We start from the raw sequence: 26115 nt of genomic DNA on the forward strand, positions 1-26115 counted from the left end.
TTCCAAAATATTGCCCTTTTATTCAAAGATTTTTAGCAAAGGCTCACACAGATTTTAAAGAAGCAGTGACAGTTTATTTAAAGCAAAGTTACAACGCATATTAGGAAGGACTATGTGTGAAGAGCAACTGTGGACCACATGAGTAAAGGTACTCAAGGCCCCAGTTTTTGTTTGGAGTTGCTTTCATGGAGTTCAAGAGTTAGTTTGCTGAAGGTGTAACACAGGTCAGTCTTTATTTCAACTGATGTGCTTAGATTAGGTAGGCGTTTACTCCCTGTGAATTTACAGAACACTTTATTTTGGTTAGATACACACAACTATGCATAAGAAAAAGGAGGTGAATACAATATCCATCAAAACAGTTCATTTTAAAGACACAGTTTGTCTGGCTGTACATGTACCCAAGCTAGTCTAGGCTGGATCAGGCTGTTTTTCTTGGTAGCAAAAGGTCTGTGATACATTTGAATATAAACAAGGGTTTTAGGAAGGTATTTCTAAGGGCAGTAATCATTTTCATCGTTTGCAGCACATATATTTGCAACCTGATGTATGTGCATACTAATATTAACAATAAGTTTCAGATATATTATTAGAAGAACTTTGAATGTACACAGTGAATATGGATACTGGTCTCTGGCTAGAAAGTGCATTGTGGTTACAGGACAAGAAAAGTGGAGTTTCAAGTTGCTAAACTAATCCCCATGCCAGACTGTCTCAGCCTGGAATAGCAAAGTTAAAGCAAAACAGATAATAAAAGAAAAGCAAACAAACAAGAATTTCCTTCCACAAATGCTCTCTAGTGGCATTTATCTATAGATGAGAAGTGACCATGAACTAAATTTATCTCATTAAGCACAAATGTTCAGTACCATTAGAATGGGAAATAAGACATGGATTTCCAAGATGAGAGATCCACTCATCCTTAGCTCATTAACAATCTCTGCCTTTATTTCTGCTATCCCAACCTTTCCATGTTTGTTGTTTGCCCCATATGACTGTTAATACTGACTGTAAATCTTACATCATCTACAATCACTTCTGAAAAACCTTTGAGCGTATGCATGGGAGAGGTCTCTAGACTATGTAAAGGAATACAGAAACACTCAATTTAAGTACGGGTGATATTGTTGAATAGGCTAAGGTCCTTAGCAGAGAGTCAGACACACACACACACACACACACAGAGAGAGAGAGACAGAGAGAGACAGAGAGAGAGAGAGACAGAGAGAGAGCTCAACTCCAGAGTTCATCTCTCTCTGCTGCCTATTGCAGGTACAATATGATCATCAATCTCACCTTCCTCTACCATTAAACCATAAGCAAAAATAAATCCATTGCTACTCAGTTGCTTCTGTCACGTATACTTTTCCAGCATAGAAAAGTAAATAGTACTCCAGAAAGGCCTCCCTGGGAATCCTGACTAATTTCTTAATTCCTTTGCTTTCCTTTAAGATAAGGCTTCCTTATTTTCCCCTAAAAGTCTGCAGTGATTTTATTTCACTCTAGAACTGGAGATGAGATTCCTTAATGTTGAAAATAGCATGCCTTACCCCAAAGACCTCATTTTTGGGGATTTTTATTTCAAAAAGATAATCTCTAGAATACACTCACATTCACTCAGCAAAAGGGGTGTGAAGACTTGATTCTGTCCTCAGCACAGGATCTTTGGGAACTACACTCAAGGCTGAATTCAACCTTCTTTCGAATCTTAAAAGGTATTATAGGGGAGGTCCTCTTCTCCTTCCTTCTGATCTTAGTCTATCAGATCACATCAGCAGTGGCTGCATTGTCATCTTCTGTGGCCTGTGGCCTGGTAAGGCTGCTCCCCCCTCAGGGGGAGGTGATCAAAGAGCAGGCCAATCAGAGTATGTCAGAGGCAGTCCCTCTTCCCATTACTATATAACCCACTTGGACACTGAACTGTCATGTGCTACATCTGTGCAGGGGTATTTTTCTTATTAGTTACATTTTGTTAACTCTGTATCCCAGCTGTATCCTGCTCCCTCATTCCCTCCCAATCCAACCCTCCCTCCCTCCCTCCCTCATCTCCTCCCTGCCCCTTTCCAAGTCCACTGATAGGGGAGGACCTCCTCCCCTTTCATCTGACCCTGTTTTATCAGGACTGGCTGCAAAGTCCTCCTCTGTGGCCTAACAGGACTGATCCTCCCTTGGGGGGTGGGGAGGTCAAAGAGCCAGCCATTGAATTCCTGTTAGAAATAGTCCTTGTTCCCCTGACTGTGGGAAACCAATTGGTTACTGAGCTACCACGGGCTACATCCGAGCAGAGATTCTAGGTTATATCCGTACATGGTCCTTGGTGGAGTGTCAGTCTCAGAAAAGACCCTGTGCCCAGATATATTTAGTCCTTGTGGCGCTCCTATCCTTTCCACATCATACTAACTCCCCTTCTATCATATGATTCCCTGTACTCTCCCGAAGGTTTGGTTATGGGTCTTAGTATCTGCTTTGAAACACTGCTAGTTAGAGTCTTTCAGATGCCTTCTGCGGTAGACTCCTGTCATATGTTCAATGCAGTAACTTTTTTTTTTTTTTTTTTTTTTTTTTGTACAGCAACTCTTAAAAGGCTAAAGATACTCCCAGGGAAGCACTGATTTACAGAAACTGTTTTTTGTTGTTTTAGGTATAAAACTTATAGATACAAAATATGAAATTTAGATAGTACACAAATGTATAAAAAATGTAAGAAAGCACCATTTCTTAGAATTAACAGCTGGGTTTTATAGGTATGGTATTTCAACAGGTCATATACACATTCATTTTCTGTACTTGGTTCTTATCTCCGTAAACATTATCATTGACATTCAGGTTTTCAGAAGTATAGTTCTAGGGAGGTTTTCATAACTGAACCAGGGCTGAGTCATTTTCCTTTACATTCCAGCACTGATCACCTTAAAGAAGAAAACAATGACAACAGATCAGTTGAAATGCAGCTGGTTCCACAGTTTTCTTTTTACACTGACTAGTCAGTCACCATGAGTCACACATGCCTCTATTCTCTGGCCTAGCTCCTTAAGTGCATCTCTGTCCTTGGAGTCAGCGTTCTTTCCTCCCTTGGGATTAACTGATCATTCCTACAGGCTTGAGCACAGCTGGAAGAGCAGGGTGTGCACAAAGCTACGGGGGAAAGAGTTGCAATGCTTGAGGAAACGAAACTACTGAGTCACTGAGTTTCATTGAACAGGGAGGTTGGGAGCAGGGAGAAAAAGGCTTGGCTGGTGCAGCTGCCCTGAGGGAAAGTTTGGAATGTTGGCTGATAGTCTGGAGAATGAAGGTAGCGTGAGAGCATTTCCACATGAACAACCAGGTCATCCTTTATAATTCTTTTGTTTACATTGCAATAGTAGTTGTGTGTGTGTGTGTGTGTGTGTGTGTGTGTGTGTGTGTGTGTGTGGTGTGTAAAATGAATCCCACACAAATGTATAAGTGTGACAAGGAGGGTGGATTTTAGAACCTTGCAGTCTGCTTTGTTCAGGGCAATCCTTGGTAACTTATGATTTCTGTCCATGATTCTCTGCAAGAGATATTTGTATGTTATAGATGAAGAACTGAGGTTCCTTATGTTTTCAACTTTGGTCAATTTGAAAATTCGGAGAGTCAGAATTTGGAACAAACATTTTAATTAACCCAAGTCCTGTCAAATTATCTCTCTGCTTTTATAAATGAGGTAGTTTATCATTTAACAAAATGTGTAACAACTTTGAGTCTTTCTGAATTTATTTTCTGTACCATGATTCAAAAACCCTTATTCAAAAAATAATCTAAGGAAGCTATATGATAAATGGGCAAAGCTTAATTTTCCTCCACCTGTGGATTTTCTCTGTAATGCCAACGGTCAAGTTTTACTACAGTATTAAAAAATTATATGATTCATAGGAAGAATGGTATTTCTCAGATCATATACCTGCATGTAACTGTGCCTTGAAGACCTCAGCTGCCACAAATCTTCACTTTGGGTCAATTCAAAGCAGATGAGTCTAAGTTTATTGCCTGGCTCACAGTTGATCCTGGTCAGCCGTCCGTATACCACCACTTCCATTTTTCCTGTTTCATCTTCAATTCCATAGTAAATTAATTCTTTCCTCTTATTTTTCTGTAAAACAAATTAACATTCATCTTGTAGGAAATGTATCAAAGCTTGTCACATCTGTGAGAAATAAACTGTGTCGCTTAAACCTGTCTCCAACAAGGCAAATATGGCTCTTGGGTTTAGAATTGCTGGTACAAGGGCCAGTGAGATGGTTCAGTCGGTAAGGGTGTTTGTTGTCAAGCCTGATGACTTGGGCTCAATTACCAGGACTCATGGTAGGAGGAGAGGGCTTATTCCTGAAACCTGCTCAATTACCAGGACTCATGGTAGGAGGAGAGGACTCATTCCTGAAACCTGCCTTCTGACCTCCACACTAGTTTCATGGCCTTTGTGTTTTCTTTCAAGCATCACAGACAAAATAAATAAATAACTGGAAAAAATAGAATTATAGAAACAAAATAGTTTAGGATGTTGCAGTAAACAAACTTTTTCTTGGAAATCGCTCTTGAGGTTTTATTTGTGAGCCTAGACTTTAATGACTGAGCCTCCTTCCAGCCTCTGAAAACCACTCTTACTTAAGCTTTACCTACTTGAGGTTTTTAACTGCTGAGCATCTTCAGGAAAAATGAGTGTCTTAACCTATCAGAACAGTTGAGATTTCTTAAAGATTCTAAGTATGGGATCAAAACTGAAAGAACGAAAATAAACAAAGAATCATATCTACTTACAGTCGAAGGCTTTTTAGGTACAGCAAGAGGCCTGAGAATAAAGGCTACTTGTGGCTCATGGGGAGTCTGAGGAACACTAGCATGCACTGCCTTTATTTCATTTACTTTAACTCTTATTGAAAATGAAGTTATTTTCGTACAACATATTCTGATTGTGGTTCCCCTCCCCTACCTCCTCCCAGGTACTTCTCACTTCCACACTCTGCCATCTCTACACCTTTTCTCTCTCTGTCTCTCTCTCTCAAGAAAACTAACAAGCAAATAAAGACAAACAAACAAGACTAAAACAAAACCAACAAACTAACAGACAAAAAAAAGAAACAAAGATACCTGATAGGCTAGGGTCAGATGGAAGGAGACTATCCTATCAGTGGACTGGGGAAGGGACATAGGAGAAGTGGAGGAAGAGAGAGTGGGATTGGGAAGGGATGAGGGAGGGGGCTACAGCTGGGATATGATGTGAATAAACTGTAATTAATAAAAAATAATTAATTAAAAAAGAGACAAAGAGCATGAGAGACAGACACACATATACAGACAGATATATAGATAGACACACACACATACACACATCCCTCTTTTTGAAATAGAGCACATTTGCTCAGTGTACACATTGATTCACTGTATTCCAAATCACTCAGGTTAAATCTACAGCATTTGGATCTGGTGTTTTAGTTTGTATTCCATTTATATAACAAAATATACCAGCACAGCCAGAAGCAGCATAAATAACATGACTGTATTCATGTATGCAAATTACAAAATCATACATTGGATAAGCTTACAAATGAATTGGGGTATTGGCACTTAAAGAAACATCCAAAGACCATAGACTTACTAAATTTTCCTCACTTTCATTGTGCCTAGATATAAATTGTGAAATTAAACTAGCCTCCCGAACTCCTCTTTCTCTCATAGTCACTTCCTCAAAGGAACTTGATGAAAACTAAAGAATATGAGAGTGAGAACACTTTAAAGATATAATCCTGGCTTGTTGGACAAGGCTTTATACTAGGGAAGAATAGTCTATTTGGTTTCTTATTCTCATTGTTTCAAATTATATCTAGGCTAGGAATTTGGCTCTTCACTCACAACTGAGTTGCTGATAATACTGATGAGGAAGCTATCAAAGAAACAAAATCTAAAAGGAAAGTGTACTTAAACTGAACAATGTCTGGGATTAGGATGCCGATAGATAGATTGTCATAACCAGGAAATGTCAAAGGTTATTGATAAATCTCTTTCTAAAGAATTTTCCTGTGGTACCTTGAGGAAAAGAATGTTAGGAAACCATCCCAATCCCCAAAGTGAGGAAACCTCATTTGTCTCTTTCTGCTATGGAAGGCAATGTTTTCCTGTGTTAAGTAAGTTGAGCAAATTTCAGCGCTAAATTAAAACTTAAAATCTCAGATTGCAGAAGAAATTTTACAAACAACACAATGGCTTACCTTCGTTACTACAAACTCTCCATTCACAAATGTCCCATTTGTTTGTGTAAGAAGATGAGAAATTTTTGGAGTTTCGTTAGCTCTTTGCCTCAGTGTATTCGAGATAACCATTATTTGTTTAACATTCACATCAGACACACAGGAGTCTTTGTATATCTCCAGAAACCCATTGGCTCCAAAATAATCTGATATGATAATGATCTTTTGGGGGATGAACTTTTTCCTTAGGGCTGTGTCAAAAACCTTCACTCTGAAGAATTCCGTCTCAGTAGCAACTGTAGCATGGAACATCCTTTTGTCCTCTGTCATATCATAAGTAAATGGTTCTGTTACTTTCAATACCATCACTTGTTTGGGACCTTGATGCTGACCTTCTTCCTTAGAAGGCTTCTTTGGTACAATTCCTCTCTTTTGTGTTTACATAAATAGACACAAGATAAACAGGCATAGTTAAGACAGATCATAAGGAACTTTTCTACTTGAGTAGAATGGAGATCATCTAAACAATGATTGCTCTGTTACAACCTATCTAAAGGAAGAAACATTTACCTCAATTGCTACCTAGAAATTCCAGTTAATATAAATTATTCCTGGTGGATAAAGGGATTATACCTGTAATTCTTGGGAACTAACCCAGAGCCTCCATTGCTCTTGTCAAGTCTTTTATCTGGGAACATTTTGAAGATTTCAACTCAAAGCATTTTCTAAAAAATCAGAGCTTTCTTGAAAAAAGGTTAGGTAGGCAGGCACAGGAAGATCCCCTCAAACATCATTAAGCAGAAAGGATTTGGTCTCGTAGTTATTCTTTTGGCATAATAACAAGCATGGAGGAGAACCCTGAGACTAGAAAAAAAACTGTGAAGGCATTTCTCTTTGATAACCTACCTCCACAGTATCCTATGTCATTTCTGTGCATCAGGAAAGTACTTTGAAATGGAGGCAACATCGCAAAACTGATAGAGGCAGCATGTTGGCAGTCATGGTCAAGCTCGGTACCAGCAAAGGAAGTCAGCTAAAAACTGGCAGCACTTTCTGTAGTCTGACCTGGAGGCTTACACAGACTTCACCCTGTGGGTGGGAGGTTTTAACTCTTACTCCTCACTGCTGTGTTCTGTCACCAGGAAGTGCATTTTCAGTGTAACTGGAGCAGTGATGCACATTATGTAAACAACACCTTGACAAAAATTTTAAGGTGTAAAATTAAATGAGCAAGTGTCTCACTGTGCTCCTTACAGAACAGGAACGTTAAGTGATCACTTGACTATTTTCTCAATGGAGTAGAGCATACAATGTAAAGTATTACTATTGAATTTAGGTGGGAATCAGTAACTATACACAATAAAAATTAGCGATTATTTGAATAAAAGATTATGTGTACGTATAGAGTAATGAAGAAGCCTTCCCACAGGGGTCTTTTATGAGACTGTTTCTCCAAACAAGGGCCATCTATGGATGCAACCTAGAACCTCTGCTCAGATGTAGCCCTTGGTAGCTCAGTATCCAAGTGGGTACCCTAATAAGGGGAACAGGGACTGTCTCTGACATGAACTCAATGGCGCTCTCTTTGACCTCACCCCCCACCCTCAGGGAGGAGCAGCCCTGCTCGGCCACAGAGGAGGACTTTGCAGCTAGTCCTGAAGACACCTGATAAACCAGTATCAGATGAAAGAGGAGGAGGTTCTCCCTTATCAGTGGACTTGGAAAGGGACAGCGAGGAGATGAGGGTGGGAGGGTGGGATTGGGAGGGAAAGAGGGATACAAAGTTAACACATGTAACTAATATTAAAAAAACAAAAATTAAAAAAAAAATGAAGACGCCTTCCAAGTTTGTGCTAATCTCTGTCATTATATTGTTTGTACAATTACATTGTCCTCTTGGCCATTACCCTGGATAGACTGTTGTTTGTTGTTGCTGGAGGCACTGGAGTAGCCTGGAAAGCCCCTAATGCTGTTACTGTGGACATGGGTGGAGCCAGGAAACTTCTGGATGCTTTTGGTAGACATGAACGTGGTTCCAGGAGAGTGCTGGCTGCTGGTGGTAGAGATGCACACGGAGGCCTGAGAGTGCTGGATGTCGTTGCTGAGGGTGCCTGAGGTGCCTGGGTGCTCTTGAATGCTTTTACTTTAGGATGGAGAATGGCCGGCCCAGTACTGGATGCTGCTAGCTGAGGCACTCGAGAGGTGCACACGTTTCTGGACACTGTTGGCAGAGGAAAGTGAGAAGCCTGAATGCAGTTGGATGCTGTTCCTGGATGCCTTTGAGTGGTCTGGACTCTGCTTGTCGCTGTTGACATAGGCACCTGAGGGGTGAAAAGACTGCTGGATGTTGGTAGAGGAGGTGCCTCCGAAGCCTGGAAATAATTGGCCTCTGCTGGTAAAAACACTTGATGGGTCTGGACATTCTTGGATGCCTTTACTGTAGCCTTTGCTGTAGAGTTAAGAGCCTGAATGCTACAGGGTTTTGGTCTTTGAGGCACCTGAGTGGCAGAGTTTCTTTGGGATGCTGTTGCTGCAAGAGGAGCATGGGAAACCTGAGCATTGCTCGATGCTGTTGTGGGAGGAGACATCTTTCCCAGCTTGGATTTGCTTGTCAGCGTTGCTGAAGGCCTTCTAGTACTTTTTACACTTTTGGATGCTATTAGTTGACTGTGAGAAGCCTGTGTGCTACTGGATGCTGCTGCTGTAGGTAGGAGATGGTCCTGGACACTGCTGGGCACTATGGTTGGAGACATCTGAGGAGCACTGAGAGATTTGGATACTGTTTCTGGACGCATGACAGGGACACAGTCATTGCTAGATGCTGTTGCTGAAGGTTCATGAGGAGCCTGGACTGCACTGAACGGTGCAGGAGACACATGACAGGTCAGAGGGATACAGGAGTGTGATGCTGACACTGGAAAATTCTGGCAAGTTGGTACTGTAGAGGCCTGCAACATCTTTAAAGCCAAGAGTGATTCTAGAGGCATCAGAGGAATCTGAAGGCTGCTGGAAGCAATTGCTGAATGTCCCTGGAGAGTCTGGAGTTCACTCACAGCTGAGGAGTTGCTGGTTGCTGAAAACTGGGGATGCTGCTGCTTTTCCTGTGGAACTTCTGTCTTTATGATACCATGTTTTTGGATGATTGTGTTTTTTTGTTTCTAAAGGAAAATAAGATTGGGAAACTTTTAATCCTGCTTAATGGTTTTTAAAAATCAGATCAAGTATGTCTTTTCATTTTTCCATTTGAAAATCGGACTTTTATCCTGTCTGTTTTCTCCTGGGCTGAACTAACTCTTTTAGCACACACTTAGGTATTCTAACACCTAGCCTCCTCCCTTTCTAATCAATATTACAACTTCTAATAAAAGCAAGATTTTGAATTTTCACTGGTTGGGGATGAGATGCTTGCTCAGAGCATCTTAGAAAAACTTGTCAAAAATTACTTGGTCTGGTTCAACTCAGTGTTATTTTGTGGGTAGCTAAACTTGTGGTAAAATTGGCCCATATATCTGGACTTGCATTCACATAGACTTTCTAGTCCATTAAATATTCAATCCTTAGTTCTCTTTAGCAAACTGGAGTCTATTCCTTACACTTTCAGATGATGTGAGATTATGTGACAGGTACTGTAGTGGATGGAGATGGAGCTCAGTTGACAGAGTGCTGGACTATCAGGCCTAAAGCCCATCTACACTCAGTCAAAGCTTTGTTTGGATCTTTAAAATAACCATAATTCAAATCCAATAAAACTGCTATGTATGTGAGAAATGCTTGTACTTCAGGCAACAGATCTAGTTAGTTTTTTTATTACATTTTTCTGATCTTAGAAGAATGAAGAAATGTTAAATATAATGTTAAAGGTGATAAATTTTTCTTTAAAACTGAAGGTAAGTTAGAATGCAAATACCTACATATAACTCTAATGGCCACTTTTACTGATTTCTTTGTATGGTTTTGATCTTCCAAGGAACAAGTCTTCTAAAACGCAACCATTGCTATGAAGTTAATGCTATTTAAGCCAAAACTTTCAGTAAGTGTAGCTCATTTTTTTGGGGATTGTGTACATTTCCAATTATATTGCTATCACCATGTGTGAACAAGATAGTGAATGTGTTTAAGGGCTTCCTATGTTAAATAACAGGACTCTATAATTTAAAAGGATTAAAAGTTGGTTACAAAGAGTGTTCAACACAATTGTACCATGCATCAAAATTAGATCTGTGTAAATTGCAGTTAGGGTCTCAAAATACACACCTGATGAATGATGATACCATTAAGTACATTATTAGAAAATCAGATGAGAAATTCTAGACATTGTAATTACATTAAGAAGTCACCAGAATGGTTGTTCCTTCCTATGAGAAATGGCTGGGAGAGTTTGGCATATGTCTGGGAAGGGTCTGAAGCTCACTTTCAGCAAAAATGGCTATTATAGTTACACAGTTGCTTGATCAGTGAATGGGCAGGGATAAAGATTTCCTAAACAGGGAAACATCATGTGTCAAAACACCCGCTGAGAAGACCACAGGATGGTGAAAATAATCTCAGAAGTTGGGTCACCAGTTAGGGCTAAGAAGAACTAAGCTATGGGGAACTGCTACACTCCTGTGTCTCTGTTTGTATCTCTATACTTTTTTTTTTCCTGAACTCTAATCAGATTGCTGGTTGACAGCATTAAATATATTCCATAAATACTTATCTTTTTAATATCCTGAGATCATGATACATTAACAGATGGCTTAGTGAGCTATTCAGTAATATGAGGAGAGTCTTCATAGTAGGGGATTAGTGAGAAGTCTTTTGAAGGTTGTGATGAGAAGAGTGATGTGCTTTGGGGAAGGGACAAGCACTGGGAAGAGGAAAATGGTACCTTCTTTGAGGAACAAGTGGATGTTGTTGGTAGAGGCTTATGGGGAGTCTGGATACAACCTTCATTTTTTTGTGTGTTGGTTTCTGAAGGTTCTGAAAGCCGAGTCTGGTCCTCAGTAAGCTTCCTTTTCTTTCCAACTTCAGTTTTTCTGGTTTGTTTTATCTTGTTCTGAAAGAAAAACATTTCTTTTTCTCTCTTGAGTCTCCCATGTATTGAAAACTGGACCCCAGGTCTTGTACACACTGAGTTGTGCTTTTCTCTACAGTTTTATCTCCAGCCCCTAGTAATGTCTTTAATATTAAATAAAACACAATATTTTCAAGACCATAAGATTATTTGTTTTATTACTGAATTCTAATTATACTTGTGTCTTTGAGCACATCTTATTCTTAAGAGATCAGCTGTGTAGTGTGGTGAATTGAATAACAATGGCTCCCATAAACACAGAGATTTGAATGCTGGGTCACCAGGGAGTGGCACTGTTAGGGGATGTGGCCTTGTTGGAGTAGGTGTGCCTGTTGGAGGAAGCGTGTCACTTCTGGTGGGCTTTGTGGGCTTTGCTCAAGCCATGCCCAGTGTCACACCTTGTTCCTCCTGCCTGTGGAGATATAGAGCTCCCAGTTCCTCACAAGCATTATGCCTGTCTGTGTGCAGCCATGCTTTCTACCATGACTGTAATTTAATAAACCTCTGAACATAAGAAAGATCCAATGGAATGCTTTCTTTCATGAGAGTTGACCTAGTCACGGTGTCTCTTCGCAGAAACAGAAACCCTAACTGAAATGTAGGATTGCCTCATAGAGGAGCAACCACGATACATTTATGCCACTCTCTTTTCCCCCGTGATTGCAGAAGAGCATAGGATGTAGAATTACAGTCTATGTTTAGGTTTAATCTTTTAAAAAGCTACATCTCAAAGCAACCACTTTACAGTAAGTTTCTTTAAAAAGCCGAGTAGTGATTTTATGTTTGCAACGTTAGAGCTTATCCTGCACAAGTTAGAGCCCACAGTAAATGTGAAACAAAATGAATGGAAGGTCACTATATATTTGTTGACTTAGAACCCCATTCTCACTAGAGCCTTGGACTAGAAAGAGTGCTAAACCTTCCTAAAGAGTCAACAAGGTTAAGAACCTGAATAGAAACTTTTTCTGGCCGGAGACTAGTCACCTTACCTTTGAAGAAGGTTTATTCTTGTTTGATTCATTATTGGTGGCAGGAGTTGGGAAACTACTGGGTTCATCTTGCTTTCTTTTTTTCACCGCAGTTTTCCGTTCTCCTTTCCTTTGTTTTGTAACTGTAGTGGCAAAAAAAAAAAAAACAAACAAACAAACAAAAAAAAAAACCACACACACTAAACCCAGGGAAATGTTTAAGATGGCTGAAGTTCACTCAGAATTATTTTTCTTTCATTTTTAAAAAGATAAGATAACATTTTATTCCACGTTCATTAATGATTTTACAGAAAGACAATGACTTCAAAAACTATTTTATCAGTCCAACCCTGAACCAAACTTCTTATCCCACAGAGTGATTTTAGGAACCCAAATTTTAATGATAAAACAGTAGGTCATCCTCTAAAGAAAATCATTCCAAACCATAGGAAAAGAAAAATAAATTATGATTTAATATTTGATATAACAAAGTAGTGACCTTAGATTTTGACATCTTACTTCTATATTGGGGATACTTCTTTCTGTGTAACTTACAGTATTTTCAAACTTCAGTTCTTCCTGCCTGAACATCCTTATGCTAACTGCTAGGGTCTAGAGTTGTGGGCCAATATACCCATTGTTTTTTAAACCCAGTGACTTTATAAAGAAAAACTTCTTTACATCTTTAAGATGCAGGTTCGTACTTAAATATTAGCTCATATTTGTTAACAGAAAGGATATTAGTAGAATGGTAAGATTGTCAAGTAAGTATTAAATTTCCTCTATTTAAATGTCTTAAATGACAATTTCTCAATTTTTACTTCACTTTCTAGATTCCCTACCATGTTGGATATTCTAATCTATCTCAACAACTGCTTCTTATTTTATTTACCTCCAACACAAAAGATATCTACCTTGAAATACATCAAATTTCTTTGGTAAGGAAGGATTCTCAAAATCATCAGCTTGTTCATATTTAAAATGTTTCAACCTTATAGATTCTAAGACACACAATAGAAAAAAGCTCTGATCACTGCAGAGAGCTACCAAGTTTGGGGAGAGTGGAGATGGGTTGAGAGTTGAAGGTACCCTGCTGTTACCTTTAGCCTTCTCTGTTTTAAGCTTTTCAGCAATTTCTTTAAGTTCTTCCACGTCTTTGCACAGTTCTATCAGCTTGGCTAGTCCAGCATCTTTTGGGTACTTGTCCTCCATCAGGTCAGCCAGCTGAATTCTGTCATACTCCTCTTGCTTTTTAGTTAGTTTTAGTTCTTTTCTTAGTAAGGACTTGATTGTCCTAAACTCATAGTCCTCCATGCCCTGTAATCCTTTCAGAAGAACAATTTTCTTGAATTTGCTTGCCATCTCTAAAATTATGGATGAGTCTAAAAGATAAAAATGGACACAGGCTTACAGGCATACATAGACATCTTCAAAAATAGGATATTCTCATGTGAGTAAATGACCCTAACTGATAGTGCTGTCTATAATTGTGTGCGATAAATAGAGTTAAATACAAGGTGTACCACTGTATCATCTGTGTAGAACTTCTGTACTAATAAACAAGTCTAGGAAATTCTTCCCACTAACCATAGTAGATGACTTAGGTCAGTGGTAGTTGAGGTGGAAGAAAAATGTTGAATGAGTAAGAGCTGCAGTGTTTAGAGTGTGGACTGTGAGTGCTAAAGTTCTCTTCCCATTCTTTTTGATGATGAAGGCTGTTGCTGTGGGTTTTTGGATATCCCCATTCTGAGGCAGACTGAATGCATCCTATTACAGTGCACCTGGATGAACAATGGCCTGAGGTAGTAATGTTCATGCTAAGGCACTGACCCTGCCCACTAGGCTTTCCCCCAAACACCTCTCATTAGAATTCTGTCTCCCTTGGGCTTGGAGTGTGCTATCTGGATCCCTTATGCCCATACTATTGTCAATTTCTTAACCATTTTCATACTTTCCAGAGTAGTAGCATAAAATTTATTGAATGTAATTATGTCAATAATTTCTTGATCTCATCCATTCAGGCTTGACTTAATGAGTCTTATTTGTCAATAGACACTATTTTCTATCTACAGGCATGCTTAAGTTCTCTCAAAAAACTTGTAATAGTTTACTAATTTATTAAAAATATTCATTCCCTCTAAAATAAAAATATTCATTCCCTCTAAAATATATTAAAAGCCTTTGAAAAATCTGCACTATGTTTATTTTTACGCTGAAATCATAGGCTCAAAACATACAACACCCCTTCCATTATCGAGATTTATGATGTGGTTAATTTCTTTTACATTGCATGGAAAGTCATTCTTATATTTCTTTTTCTGTCTACTTTTATAAACTTTGAAAACCTAAACCTAAAAGTTAAATGGGGGTAGAGAATGGGGCAGTAGGGTAGTGAAAGGAATAGAAAGAAGAGAAACTAATTATATTTCAAACAATATAAAAACTATTAGCATAGAAAGTTTCTCGTATATAATGTAAGAATACATATTATGCCAGTATATATATATATATATATATATATATATATATATATATATATATATATATATGCATATATCTTAGACCTCCTAAGATATATCAGTCAGTCCTTAGTATCCTTCCAGAACTTGAAAAAGACACCATATACTTGAATCATAGACCATGGATAAATCAGGTGGTACTTACTCAGGAGCTACTACATTCCTACTAGAAAACATCTGTGGTGCTGAAAGTTGCTATGCATGCTATCATGAGAGAAAGGCAATCACCAATCTTACCCTTCTCAGGAATCCTTGAAAAGTGGAGGAAGGAAAAAAATAAGAAGCAGAGGTGGTGGATGATTACAGGGACACAGTGTTGGCCAAACTCCGCTGGGTAGTTGCACATATGAACTTGATGCATTCAAGTGTATCACATGATACACCATCGTGGTAAGACTTGTGAAAGTTTACATAGGACAAAATCCCAGCATGAAATGAGGGGGGAAGGGCATAATGGACACAAAGTCCGATAAACAGCTAAGAAGTTTTGGATGGCATTTGATAGCTGCTGATAGGGAGAACCACTCTTATTAAAGGAATGGGCCCTAGTTCATTGAGCATGAGCTGTACTAGAAGGTTTTTAAAAATAAAGGGAGATACAATATTGGGTGCGTACAGAACAGAGTGTGTATCTGGAAAAGATTATTGAAGGGGGTGAAATGAGCAAAATATACTATATGAAATTCTTAAAGAACTAAAAACTGAAAAAGAAAGAAAATTCAGTTCTTCAAAAATGAGAAATGAAAACTTGATTAGGTATACCTAGACTTAAAAATAAAGATTTGATCAGAAAAAAAAAAGGTGAAATAGAAAGAACATCAACATGGTTAAAGGACAGATGAAGAAGGACATACAGTTTACTGATGTAAGGTAGAGACACACTTTTTTAAAAAAATTAATTATCATTATTATTTATTACAATTTATTCACTTTGTATCCCGGCAGTAGGCCTCTCTCTGATCTTTTCCTGGTCTCACTCTTCTCCCACCCCCATTTCTCTAGTCCACTGATAGGGGAGGTCCTCCTCCCTTACTCTCTGACCTTAGCCTATCAGGTCTCATTAGGACTGTCTGGATCCTCTTTCTCTGTAGCCTAGTAAGGACAGCCCAACAGGGGGAGGTGATTAAAGAGCAGACTTTTGGGCACAGGAGGAAGATAGAAACATCCTAAGTGAAATTACAGTGGCAGAAGCAAAACAAAACTCTGTTGATTGGGGGCAAGATGGCGGCGCCGGGACGACTCTCATTCTGACCAGCAGCACAGCAAGATCGGCACAGTGACCAGCAATCAGAACTCACAACCACAAAACACAAGTGATTGTGTTTCCCAGGTGAGAGGATACCCCACAGTGGGGGATTCAATCAGCTTTAACTCACCTGACTAAACCGCGGAAGAGATCCCGGTTCAGCCAGGCACTTGGTTGCCAGCCCAGAGCCACAAGCCAACGTGCTCTGGTCACTGTCCCAGACTGAACTGTGGGCACCACATCACACACTGGAATTTCCAGTTGAGAGATGACCCCATGGTGCAGGAAACGATTGGGACCGACCTTAGGTCACCCAGACATCCCCTGGAAAAGATTTGGGTTCCGCAGGCACCCCAGGAGCCAGCCCTGAGCCAGAGCCGGGGATCCAGGCACCAGCACAGATCCCTGCCTGCTCACCTGATTCGATGCCTCAGATAGAACTGCGGGCCCCAGGGCACCAGAGACTGAGTTTCACTGTCAGGTGCAAACCCACAGGGAGGGAAACAGCTGGTCTGATCTCAGAGTACTCAGCTGATACCACCACCCCGAAAAGGTGTCGGGAAAATTACCCAGTTTAGGCAGATGCCCAGGCTCCAAAAGGCAAGAAAGGCAGAGCCACACGTGTCTGTGCCTACAGGTTCTACTCGCCATCCCAGACAGAACGGCAGTCCCCAAAGCAAAGACTGGGTGTCCCTGTCAGGAGGAAACCCCACAGTGGGGGGATCATCAGGTCTAACGCTCAGGACACCCAGCATCAAAAGAGTTTCTGGATTCACACAGACTCTAGGCTCTAGCCTTCTACTGCAGGCAGGAGTGTTGTGCTCACCCACCATTTTTGAGTACCACTAGGGCACTAGAGCACACAGCTCCATTCTCAGACCTACAAAAGCCAGAGAGCCATTACAGAAGCTCTCAGATACTGTGCCAAAGATCAACCAGTTATCCCTAGCTAGACTGACAAAACTGTGGAAATTCTTGGTCCTTCAAGAGGGCTGCACCCAAAAATTACACCTTAAGAGCAACAGCTGCTGCTCACTAAATTCAGAGCAAAAAATCCAGCAGCAGGACAGCCATCACCAGGACCTCTCCTGATGAGAGGAGAACCTTCCTGAACATCACAGTTACCATACAGGTCCATACACCTAAAGTGAACTGTGACAATTCCTGAGAAGCACCACTATTCAGTTGACCATACCCAAAAAGCAGAGGAGAACTTCAGAACCCTGCCAAGTGGATTCTCCCTGCCCCAGGACTCAGCAGGCACCACAAATTAACAGACAACACCTGAGACAGAGAGATGGGTAGAGGCCAGCAAAAAAGCAAACCAACAAAAGGCAAAACAACATGGCATCCCCAGAACCCAGTTATCCAAGGGCAAGTAGCCCTGGACACCCTAACATAAGTGAAATTCAAGAAGATGACCTAACATGCTAATGAAGAGGTTAATAGAGGAAGTAAATAAAATGTGTAAAGAATTACGGGAAGATATAATAAAAGAGATTATGGTCATCCGTAAAGAAATACAGAAAGATGCAGCCAAACAGTCTGTGTCACTAGAAGAAATAAAAGAAACAGAGGAACATTCAAACAAACAGCTGAAGGAATTGAAGGAAAATACAGTCAGACAGGTGAAGGAAATAAAAAAAAACGGTTCAAGATCTGAAGATAGAATTGGAAGAATTAAAATACAAACAGAGGAAATCACGGAGAGGGAGAACCTAGGAAAGAAAACAGGAATTACAGAGGTAAGCATAACCAACAGACTACAAGAGATGGAAGAAAGAATCTCAGGTGTGGAAGATACAATGGAAGAAATCATTGTATCAGTCAAAGAAAATAATAAATCTAAAAAATTCCTGACACAAACCATCCAAGAAATCCAAGACAACATAAAAAGACAAAACCTAAGAATAATAGTAATAGAGGAAAAAGAAGACTCCTTCCTCCAAGGCCCAGAAAATATTTTCAACAAAATAATTGAATAAAATTTCCCCAACTTAAAGGGGAAGCCTATAAGAATACAAAAGGCCTACAGAACACCTAATAAATTAGACCAGAAAAGAAAATTCTCCCGTCACATAATAATCAAAACAGTAAGTATACAGAACAAAGAAAAAATACTAAAAGCTGCAAGGGAAAAAGGCCAAGTAATGTATAATGGCAAACCCATCAGAATCACACCTGACTTCTCAAAAGAAACTATGAAAGCCAGAAGGGCCTGGACGGATATCATGCAGACCCTAAGAGAACACAGATGTCAGCCTAGGCTACTGTACCCAGCAAAACTCTCAGTCCTCATAGACAGAGAAAACAAGATATTCAATGACAAAAACAAATTTCAACAATACCTACACACAAATCCAGTGTTACAGAAGATACTAGAAGAAAAAATACAACCCAAGAAAACTACTTTCAAGAAATCATAGGAAATAAATAACTTCACTACAGCAAAACAAAAGTAGCCAAACACACTACCATGGCCAAAATCAATATCAAAGGATCTAACAGCTTCTGGTCATTAATCTCCCTCAACATCAATGGACTCAATTCTCCAATAAAAAGACACAGACTAACAGAATGGATGCATAAACAAGACCCAACAATCTGTTGCATACGAGAAACACACTTAAATCACAAAGATAGACATTACCTGAGAGTAAAGGGCTGGAAGACGGTTTTCCAAGCAAATGGACCCAAGAAGCAAGCAGGAGTAGCCATCCTAATATCTAAAAAGTAGATTTTCAACCAAAATCAATCAAAAGAGATAAAGAAGGACACTTCATACTCATCAAGGGAAAAATCAACCAGGAAGATACCACAATCCTGAACATCTATGCCCCAAATTCAAGGGCACCTACATTTGTAAAAGAAACTTTAATAAAACTTAAACCACACATAGACCCCCACACAGACCATAGTGGGAGACTTCAACACCCCACTCTCAACAAAGGACAGGTCAACAAAATAGAAATTATAACTCTGACAGAGGTCATGAATCAAATGGACCTCACCGACATCTACAGAACCTTTCACCCAAACTCAAAAGAATTTACCTTCTTCTCAGCACCTCATGGAACCTTCTCCAAAATAGACCATATAGTTGGTCACAAAGCAAACCTAAACAGATACAAGAAGATTGAAATAATCCCTTGAATCCTATCTGATCACCATGGACTAAAAATGGACCTCAATGACAAAAATAGCAAAAGGCCTACACACACATGGAAACTGAACAACTTGCTTCTAAATGACAGCTGGGTCAGGGAAGAAATAAAGAAAGAAATTAAAGACTTGCTAGAATTCAATGAAAATGAAGGCACAACATACCCAAACTTATGTGACACAATGAAAGCAGTGCTAAGAGGAAAGTTCATAGCACTAAGTGCCTTCAAAAAGAAATTTGAAACATCTCATGCAAGCAACTTAATGGCTCACTTAAGAGCCCTAGAAAAAAAAGAAGCAGACACACCAAAGAGGAATAGACGGCTGAAAATAATCAAACTCAAGGCTGAAATCAATCAATTAGAAACAAATAAAACAATTCAAAGAATCAATGAAACCAAGAGCTGGTTCTTTGAGAAAATCAACAAGATAGACAAACCCTTAGCCAAACTAACTAAAAGGCAGAGAGAAACTATCCAAATCAACAAAATCAGAAATGAAAAGTGGGACATAACCACAGACACTGAAGGAACCCAAACAATAATTAGGTCTTACTTCCAAAGTCTATATGCCACAAAATTTGAAAATCTAAATAAAATGGACAATTTTCTTGACCAATTCTACATGCCAAAGCTGCATCAAGACCAGGTAAACCAATTAAATAGTCCTATATCCCCTAAGGAAATAGAAGCTGTCATCAAAAGTCTACCATGCAAAAAAAAGTCCAGGGCCAGATGGTTTCAGTGCCAAATTCTACCAGACCTTCAAAGAAGAGCTAACACCAATACTCTTCAAACTATTCCACAAGATAGAAACAGAAGGAACACTACCAAACTCATTCTATGAAGCCACAGTCACCTTGGTACCTAAACCTCACAAAGACCCAACAAAGAAACAGAATTTCAGGCCAAACTCCCTCATAAACATTGATGCAAAAATACTCAACAAAATACTTGCAAACAGAATCCAAGAACACATCAAAGACATCCATCATCCACTACGACCAAATAGGCTTCATCCCAGGAATGTAGAGGTGGTTCAATATACGGAAATCAATCAATGTGATCCACCACATAAAAAAACTGAAGGAGAAAAACCACATGATCATCTCCTTAGATGCTGAAAAGGCATTTGACAAAAATCCAACATCCATTCATGTTTAAAGTATTAGAGAGATCAGGGATACAAGGCACATACCTGAACATAGTAAAGGCAATATACAGCAAGCCTATAGCCAACATCAAACTCAATGGAGAGAAACTTAAATCATTCCCACTGAAATCAGGGACAAGGCAAGGCTGTCCACTCTCTCCATATCTTTTCAACATTGTTCTTGAAGTCCTAGCTAGAGCAATAAGACAATTGAAGGATATCAAGGGGATACAAATTGGAAAGGAAGAAGTCAAAGTATCACTATTTGCAGATGATATGATAGTATACCTGAGTGACCCCAAAAACTGTACCAGGGAACTCCTACAGCTGATTAACACCTTCAGTAAAGTGGCTGGATACAAAATTAACTAAAAAAAAAAAATCAGTAGCCTTCCTGTATACCAAGGACAAAAGGCCTGAGAAAGAAATTAGGGAAACAACACCATTCACAATAGCCACAAATTACATAAAGTATCTTGGTGTGAACCTAACCAAGCAAGTCAAAGACTTGTATGAAAAAAATTTCCAGTCTCTGAAGAAAGAATTAGAAGAAGATATCAGAATATGGAAAGATCTCCCATGCTCATGGCTTGGCAGGATTAACATAGTTAAAATGGCCATCTTACCAAAAGCAATCTACAGATTCAATGCAATTCCCATCAAATTACCAACACAATTCTTTACAGACCTTGAAAGAAAAATTCTCACCTTCATATGGAACAACAAGAAACCCAGAATTGCTAAAACAATTCTCTACAGTAAAAGATCTTCAGGAGGTATCTCCATCCCTGATCTCAAGCTGTACTATAGAGCAACAATACTAAAAACTGCATGGTACTGGCATAGAAAAAGACTGGTGGATCAATGGAATTTAATAGAAGACCCTGATATAAATCCACACATTTATGGACACCTGATTTTTGACAAAGATGCCAAATCCATTCAATGGAAAAAAGACAGCATCTTCAACAAATGGTGCTGGTCTAACTGGAAGTCTACATGTAGAAAAATGAAAATAGATCCATACTTATCATCCTGCACAAAACTAAAGTCCATGTGGATCAAAGACGTCAACATAAAACTAGACACACTAAACCGCTTAGAAGAAAAATTGGGGAATATTCTTGAACTCATTGGCACAGAAGACAACTTCCGGAACAGAACACCAACAGCACAGGCTCTAAGAGCAACAATCAATAAATGGGACCTCATGAAACTGAAAAGCTTCTGTAAAGCAAAGGATACTGTCTTCAGAACAAAACGACAGTCTACATATTGGGAAAAGATCTTCACCAACCCTATATCTGACAGAGGGCTAATATCCAGTATATATAAAGAACTAAATAAGTTAAACAGCAAAAAATCAAGTAATCCAATTAAAAAATGGTGTATAGAGCTAAACAGAGAATTCTCTGCAGAGGAATATCGCATGGCAGAGAAACACTTAAAGAAATGGTCAGCCTCACTAGCCATCAGGGAAATGCAAATCAAAACAACCCTAAGATTTCACCTTATACCCATCAGAATGGCTAAGATAAAAATCTCGAGTGACTATACATGCTGGAGAGGTTGTGGAGAAAGGGGAACCTTCTTCCACTGCTGGTGGGAATGTAATCTTGTACAACAACTCTGGAAAGCAATCTGGCCCTTTCTCAGACAACTAAGAATAGTGCTTCCTCAAGATCCAGCTATACCACTCCTAGGCATATATCCAAAAGATTCTCAAGTACACAATAAGGACATTTGCTCAACCATGTTTGTAGCAGCCTTATTTGTAATAGCCAGAAGCTGGAAACAGCCCAAATGCCCCTCAGTGGAGGAATGGATGCACAAATTGTGGTATATCTACACAATGGAATATTACTCAGCAATAAAAATCAAGGAAATCATGAAATTTGCAGGTAAATGGTGGGACCTGGAAAAGATCATACTGAGTGAGCTGTCCCAGAAGCAGAAAGATGCACACGGTGTATACTCATTAATATAGACATATAATATAGGATAAACCTACTAAAATCTGTACACCTAAAGAAACTAATCAAGAGGGAGGACTCTTGCTAAAATTCTCAATTCCTATCCAGAAAGGCAAAGAGGATGGACATCAGAAGAAGGAGAAAAGAGGGAACAAGTCAGGAGCCTGACACAGAGGACCTCTAAAAAGCTCTGCCCTGCAGACTATCAATGTAGATACTGAGACTTATGGGCAACCTTTGGGCAGAGTAAAGGGAATCTTAGGAAAGAAGTGGAAAACAGTAAGATCCGGAGAGGACAGGAACTCCATAAGGAGAGCAACAGAACCAAAAAATCTGAGCACAGGGTCTTTCCTGAGACTGCTATTCCAACCAAGGACTATGCATGGAGATAACCTAAGACCCCTGCACAGATGTAGCCCATGGCAGTTCAGTATCCAAGTGGGTTCCATTGTAATAGGAACAGGGACTGTCTCTGACATGAACTGATTGGCTTGCTCTTTAATTACCTCCCCCTGAGGGGGAAGCAGCATTACCAGGTCACAGAAGAGGACAAGGCAGCCACTCCTGATGAAACCTAATTGACTAGGATCAGAAGGAAGGAAAAGAAGACCTCCCCTATCAGTGGACTTGGGGAGGGGCATGCATACAGAGGGTGGAAGAAGAGAGGGATTGGGACAGGAGGAGGGAGGGAACCATGGGGGGGGGATACAAAGTGAGTAAAGTGTAATTAATAAAGAAAAATAAAATCAAAAAAATCTGTTGATTACCAGCCTATAATGAAGGACTTAAGCAGTCCAATGACAGCTTCTGCCAAATGGCCAAATATAATTTTAGAAGTGTGCATAAGAGCTGTTAATAAAACATTTCCTAACAGTTGGGAAATTTAAAATTAATTAGAAACTAAAGAAAATCCTGTTTATCTACATTAGCAGAGCTTTAATAGAAATGAAGGTAAAATTATTAAATATCACAGTGAGATAAACCTTCCCATCCTAGAAGAAAATAGTATTTTTTTAACAAGAGGTTTACTTATGTATGTTTCTGAGTTCTCTGTCTTCCTGTATATATCCGCAGACAGAAAGGGGCATTAAATACCATTATAAATGGTTTTGAGTTACCATGTGGTTGCTGGGAATTGAAGTCAAGACTTTTGGAAGAGCAACCAGTGCTCCTAACCACTGAGCCATCTCTCCAGCCCCAGAAGATAATAGTTTTAACTATGGATTCATCTACCAATAATAGTGTATTCTATTTATTATTATTTTCCTTCACAGTTCTGTTAAATCACAGAATTTGTTTTCATATAAGTACAGATATCTACATGTTAACAAACATGTCTGTGAGGCCACAGATATCTGAATTTGAAAAAAAAAATAAAAAAGAGAACCCAGAGTCTTATGGTCAATACAACAGTGTATCAATTAGTAAATGATTAAGATGAAAACATATGTAAAAATCTAGCAGGCTTTAGCAACATAACTGATGAACTTAGTCAGACTGATCTAATTCAGGTACAACTTCAAATTGTCACTTACATTATGAAGTTTATGTACACATGGAGTACTCTGCCAGAGACAGAGATCCTTTCAAATATTCTAAAAGCAGACAACAGAAGCATATTTCTATTTAACTCTTTTTTTATAAGACTTGTATGTCATGCCCAAAATATAAAAACAAAAATAAAAAAATAGATAAAATATAACCAACCTAAAAGAATAACTTTCAAGATGACAAAAAGTCTCTCTCCAGGTGAGTAAACATTATTCTTAGTCCTGTTTATGGAGGGGAGAAAAAGGAAGTGTTAAATATTCTTATGAAAACAGCATGTCTTTGAATAACTGCATCTGTGAACCTTAGAAGGTTTTTACTACACATGTCCACTGGCTCCCATGCTGTATAATATTAAGATATTATTAGAGAATGCAACTCCATGCGCAGATGCATTTTCACTCAATATCATTTCACAGTAACTTTTCCTATCACTAACTTGTACTTACTCATTCACCATAGCCACAGATACCCGTGTACCCTGCAGCCAATGTACTTAAAGCCTTCTTCTCATTTTTCATTTATTGATACTTATTCTTAGGAATCAACTTTTATAATCTGCAGTAATCAAAATGCACCTTTTCTTTCCTCAAGCCTCAGAGAGGAAGGAATTCCTGAACCAGGCATCAGAGCCCAGCTGCAACAGTTCTCTGCCCCTGAGAGGAGCTGAACCATCCCTGTTCTGCCTCCCCCTCCCCATACCCTGGAAGAACCACTTGGATTTCCTATGTTCTTGTGCGTTTACAGAGCTATCTACCCTTTATGTAACAGGGGCAGGACTTACCTCCCTGGAATTGTCTCAGTGATGTCCAGAGTATAGATCTTCAGCAAGGCAGGAAATGGGGCTTGTCTATTTTGAGTAGGAAGATAAATCTCTCAAAATGTGGGTATTGCACTCTCACTGAATGCTGAGAAAATGTAGTATTTACAGAATAACAGAGAAGACAAGGGAACTGGTTAAAGTAAGTTTCTAAGTGGAGCAGTGCTGGATGTCTGCCTCTCCCTGCTGTCTCCCCAGGGAGGGTTGTGATGAAATAGGATTCTTCCCAGCAGTGTTCATAGCTTTCGATTTCCCCAGCTCTGAAAGCAGAACTCTTTATTTCCTGTTATTAATGTGGTTTCTAGAAAAAAAAAAAACACCCTACAGAAACAAAGCTCCACTTTATGCAGTTATTTTTTTTTTTAAAGTAAAAATAGGTAGAAATTCCAGCATTGAGTCTTTCATATCCCACAGACTTAGAAGTAGGTCACTAGGAATCTTTTTTGAATGAAAGTGAAATCACAGAGACAAAGGGGAGTCACTCAGCCATCTCCCCCTTTTTTCTTGTTCAGAATGGAAGCTGCCAGAGGGGAACTTGTCAGAGCCTGTTGCTCTGTACTTGCCTGTACATATCCTGAATAGGGAAAGATCTGTCATGAATCCTTTCCAGTTTAAACTCTTTACAAAGCTTTCATTCTTTTGTCAATGGTTCCCAGGCCATAGCTTTCCAGAGCGTAATGTCATCAGAAACATGTGACTCCAACCTCAGCTAAACATAACGTTAGTTGGCAATGACTGCTCTCTGTAGCATGGCTTAACTGTACTCTTTAAGTGATTAATATAAGGGCCACTTAGGCAATCTTTCTGGGAAAACTCAGCAGATCCTGGCCTATATAGTGACAATACTTGAAGACTTGCAAACTTGTGGAAAAGCTCTGAACTTCTGGTAGCTTCAGAGCTTGAAACAACAGTTGTCTGACTGAGTTCCCCTGTGTTTGATAGTGGATGGTGTCTGTACCGCTGTTTTCCTCCGACATGGAACATAGGACACCAACCAGCTAATGCTAGTATAAGAGCCTATAGTATATTAACTTGCTGGATAATTTTTTTCTTTTTTATTATTAATATTATTATTAGTTACATTTTATTAATTTTGTATCCCAGCTGTATCCCGCTCCCTTGTTCCCTCCCAACCCCACCCTCCCTCATCTTCTCCCTGCCCCTTTCCGAGTCCATGGATAGGTGAGGTCCTCCTCCTCTTTCATCTGACCTTGTTTAATCAGGTATCTTCAGGACTGGCTACAAAGTCCTCCTCTGTGGCCTAGCAGAACTTCTCCTCCCTTGGGGGGTGGGGAGGTCAAAGAGCCTGCCATTTCTGAAACTGTTTCTCCAACCAAGGACCATGTATGATCCTTGTATGGTCCTAGAACCTTTCCTCGGACGAAGCTCGTGGTAGCTCAGTAACCAATGGGTTTCACATAGTAAGGGGAACAGGGACTATTTCTGACAGGAACTCAATGGCAGGCGC

The 26115-nt window shown here is 39.4% G+C and overlaps 2 protein-coding genes across 2 annotated transcripts in view; both read right to left on the reverse strand.

The window, feature by feature from the left end:
* Positions 1–26115, reverse strand: part of LOC129681336 (interferon-activable protein 204-like) — a gene marked incomplete at its 5' end in the record, with an annotated part of 40534 nt that continues 14419 nt past the window's right edge. Inside the window, 3 exon segments of the mRNA XM_055613238.1 lie at positions 1–2909; positions 3923–4111; positions 6225–6632. Of these exon segments, the coding sequence (XP_055469213.1) occupies positions 2889–2909; positions 3923–4111; positions 6225–6632 (618 nt within the window).
* On the reverse strand, positions 8016–24825 carry LOC129681335 (inteferon-activable protein 208-like). The gene is made up of 5 exons (XM_055613237.1): positions 24612–24825; positions 13328–13609; positions 12249–12370; positions 11074–11241; positions 8016–9361 (listed from the first exon to the last, which is right to left on the reverse strand). The coding sequence occupies exons 2-5, from the start codon at positions 13587–13589 to the stop codon at positions 8087–8089; spliced, it is 1827 nt and encodes a 608-aa protein (XP_055469212.1). The 5' UTR covers positions 13590–13609; positions 24612–24825; the 3' UTR covers positions 8016–8086.

The sequence above is a fragment of the Psammomys obesus genome, unplaced genomic scaffold, assembly GCF_907164565.1.
Source record: "Psammomys obesus unplaced genomic scaffold, mPsaObe1.curated_primary_1811, whole genome shotgun sequence".
Classification (NCBI taxonomy): domain Eukaryota; kingdom Metazoa; phylum Chordata; class Mammalia; order Rodentia; family Muridae; genus Psammomys; species Psammomys obesus.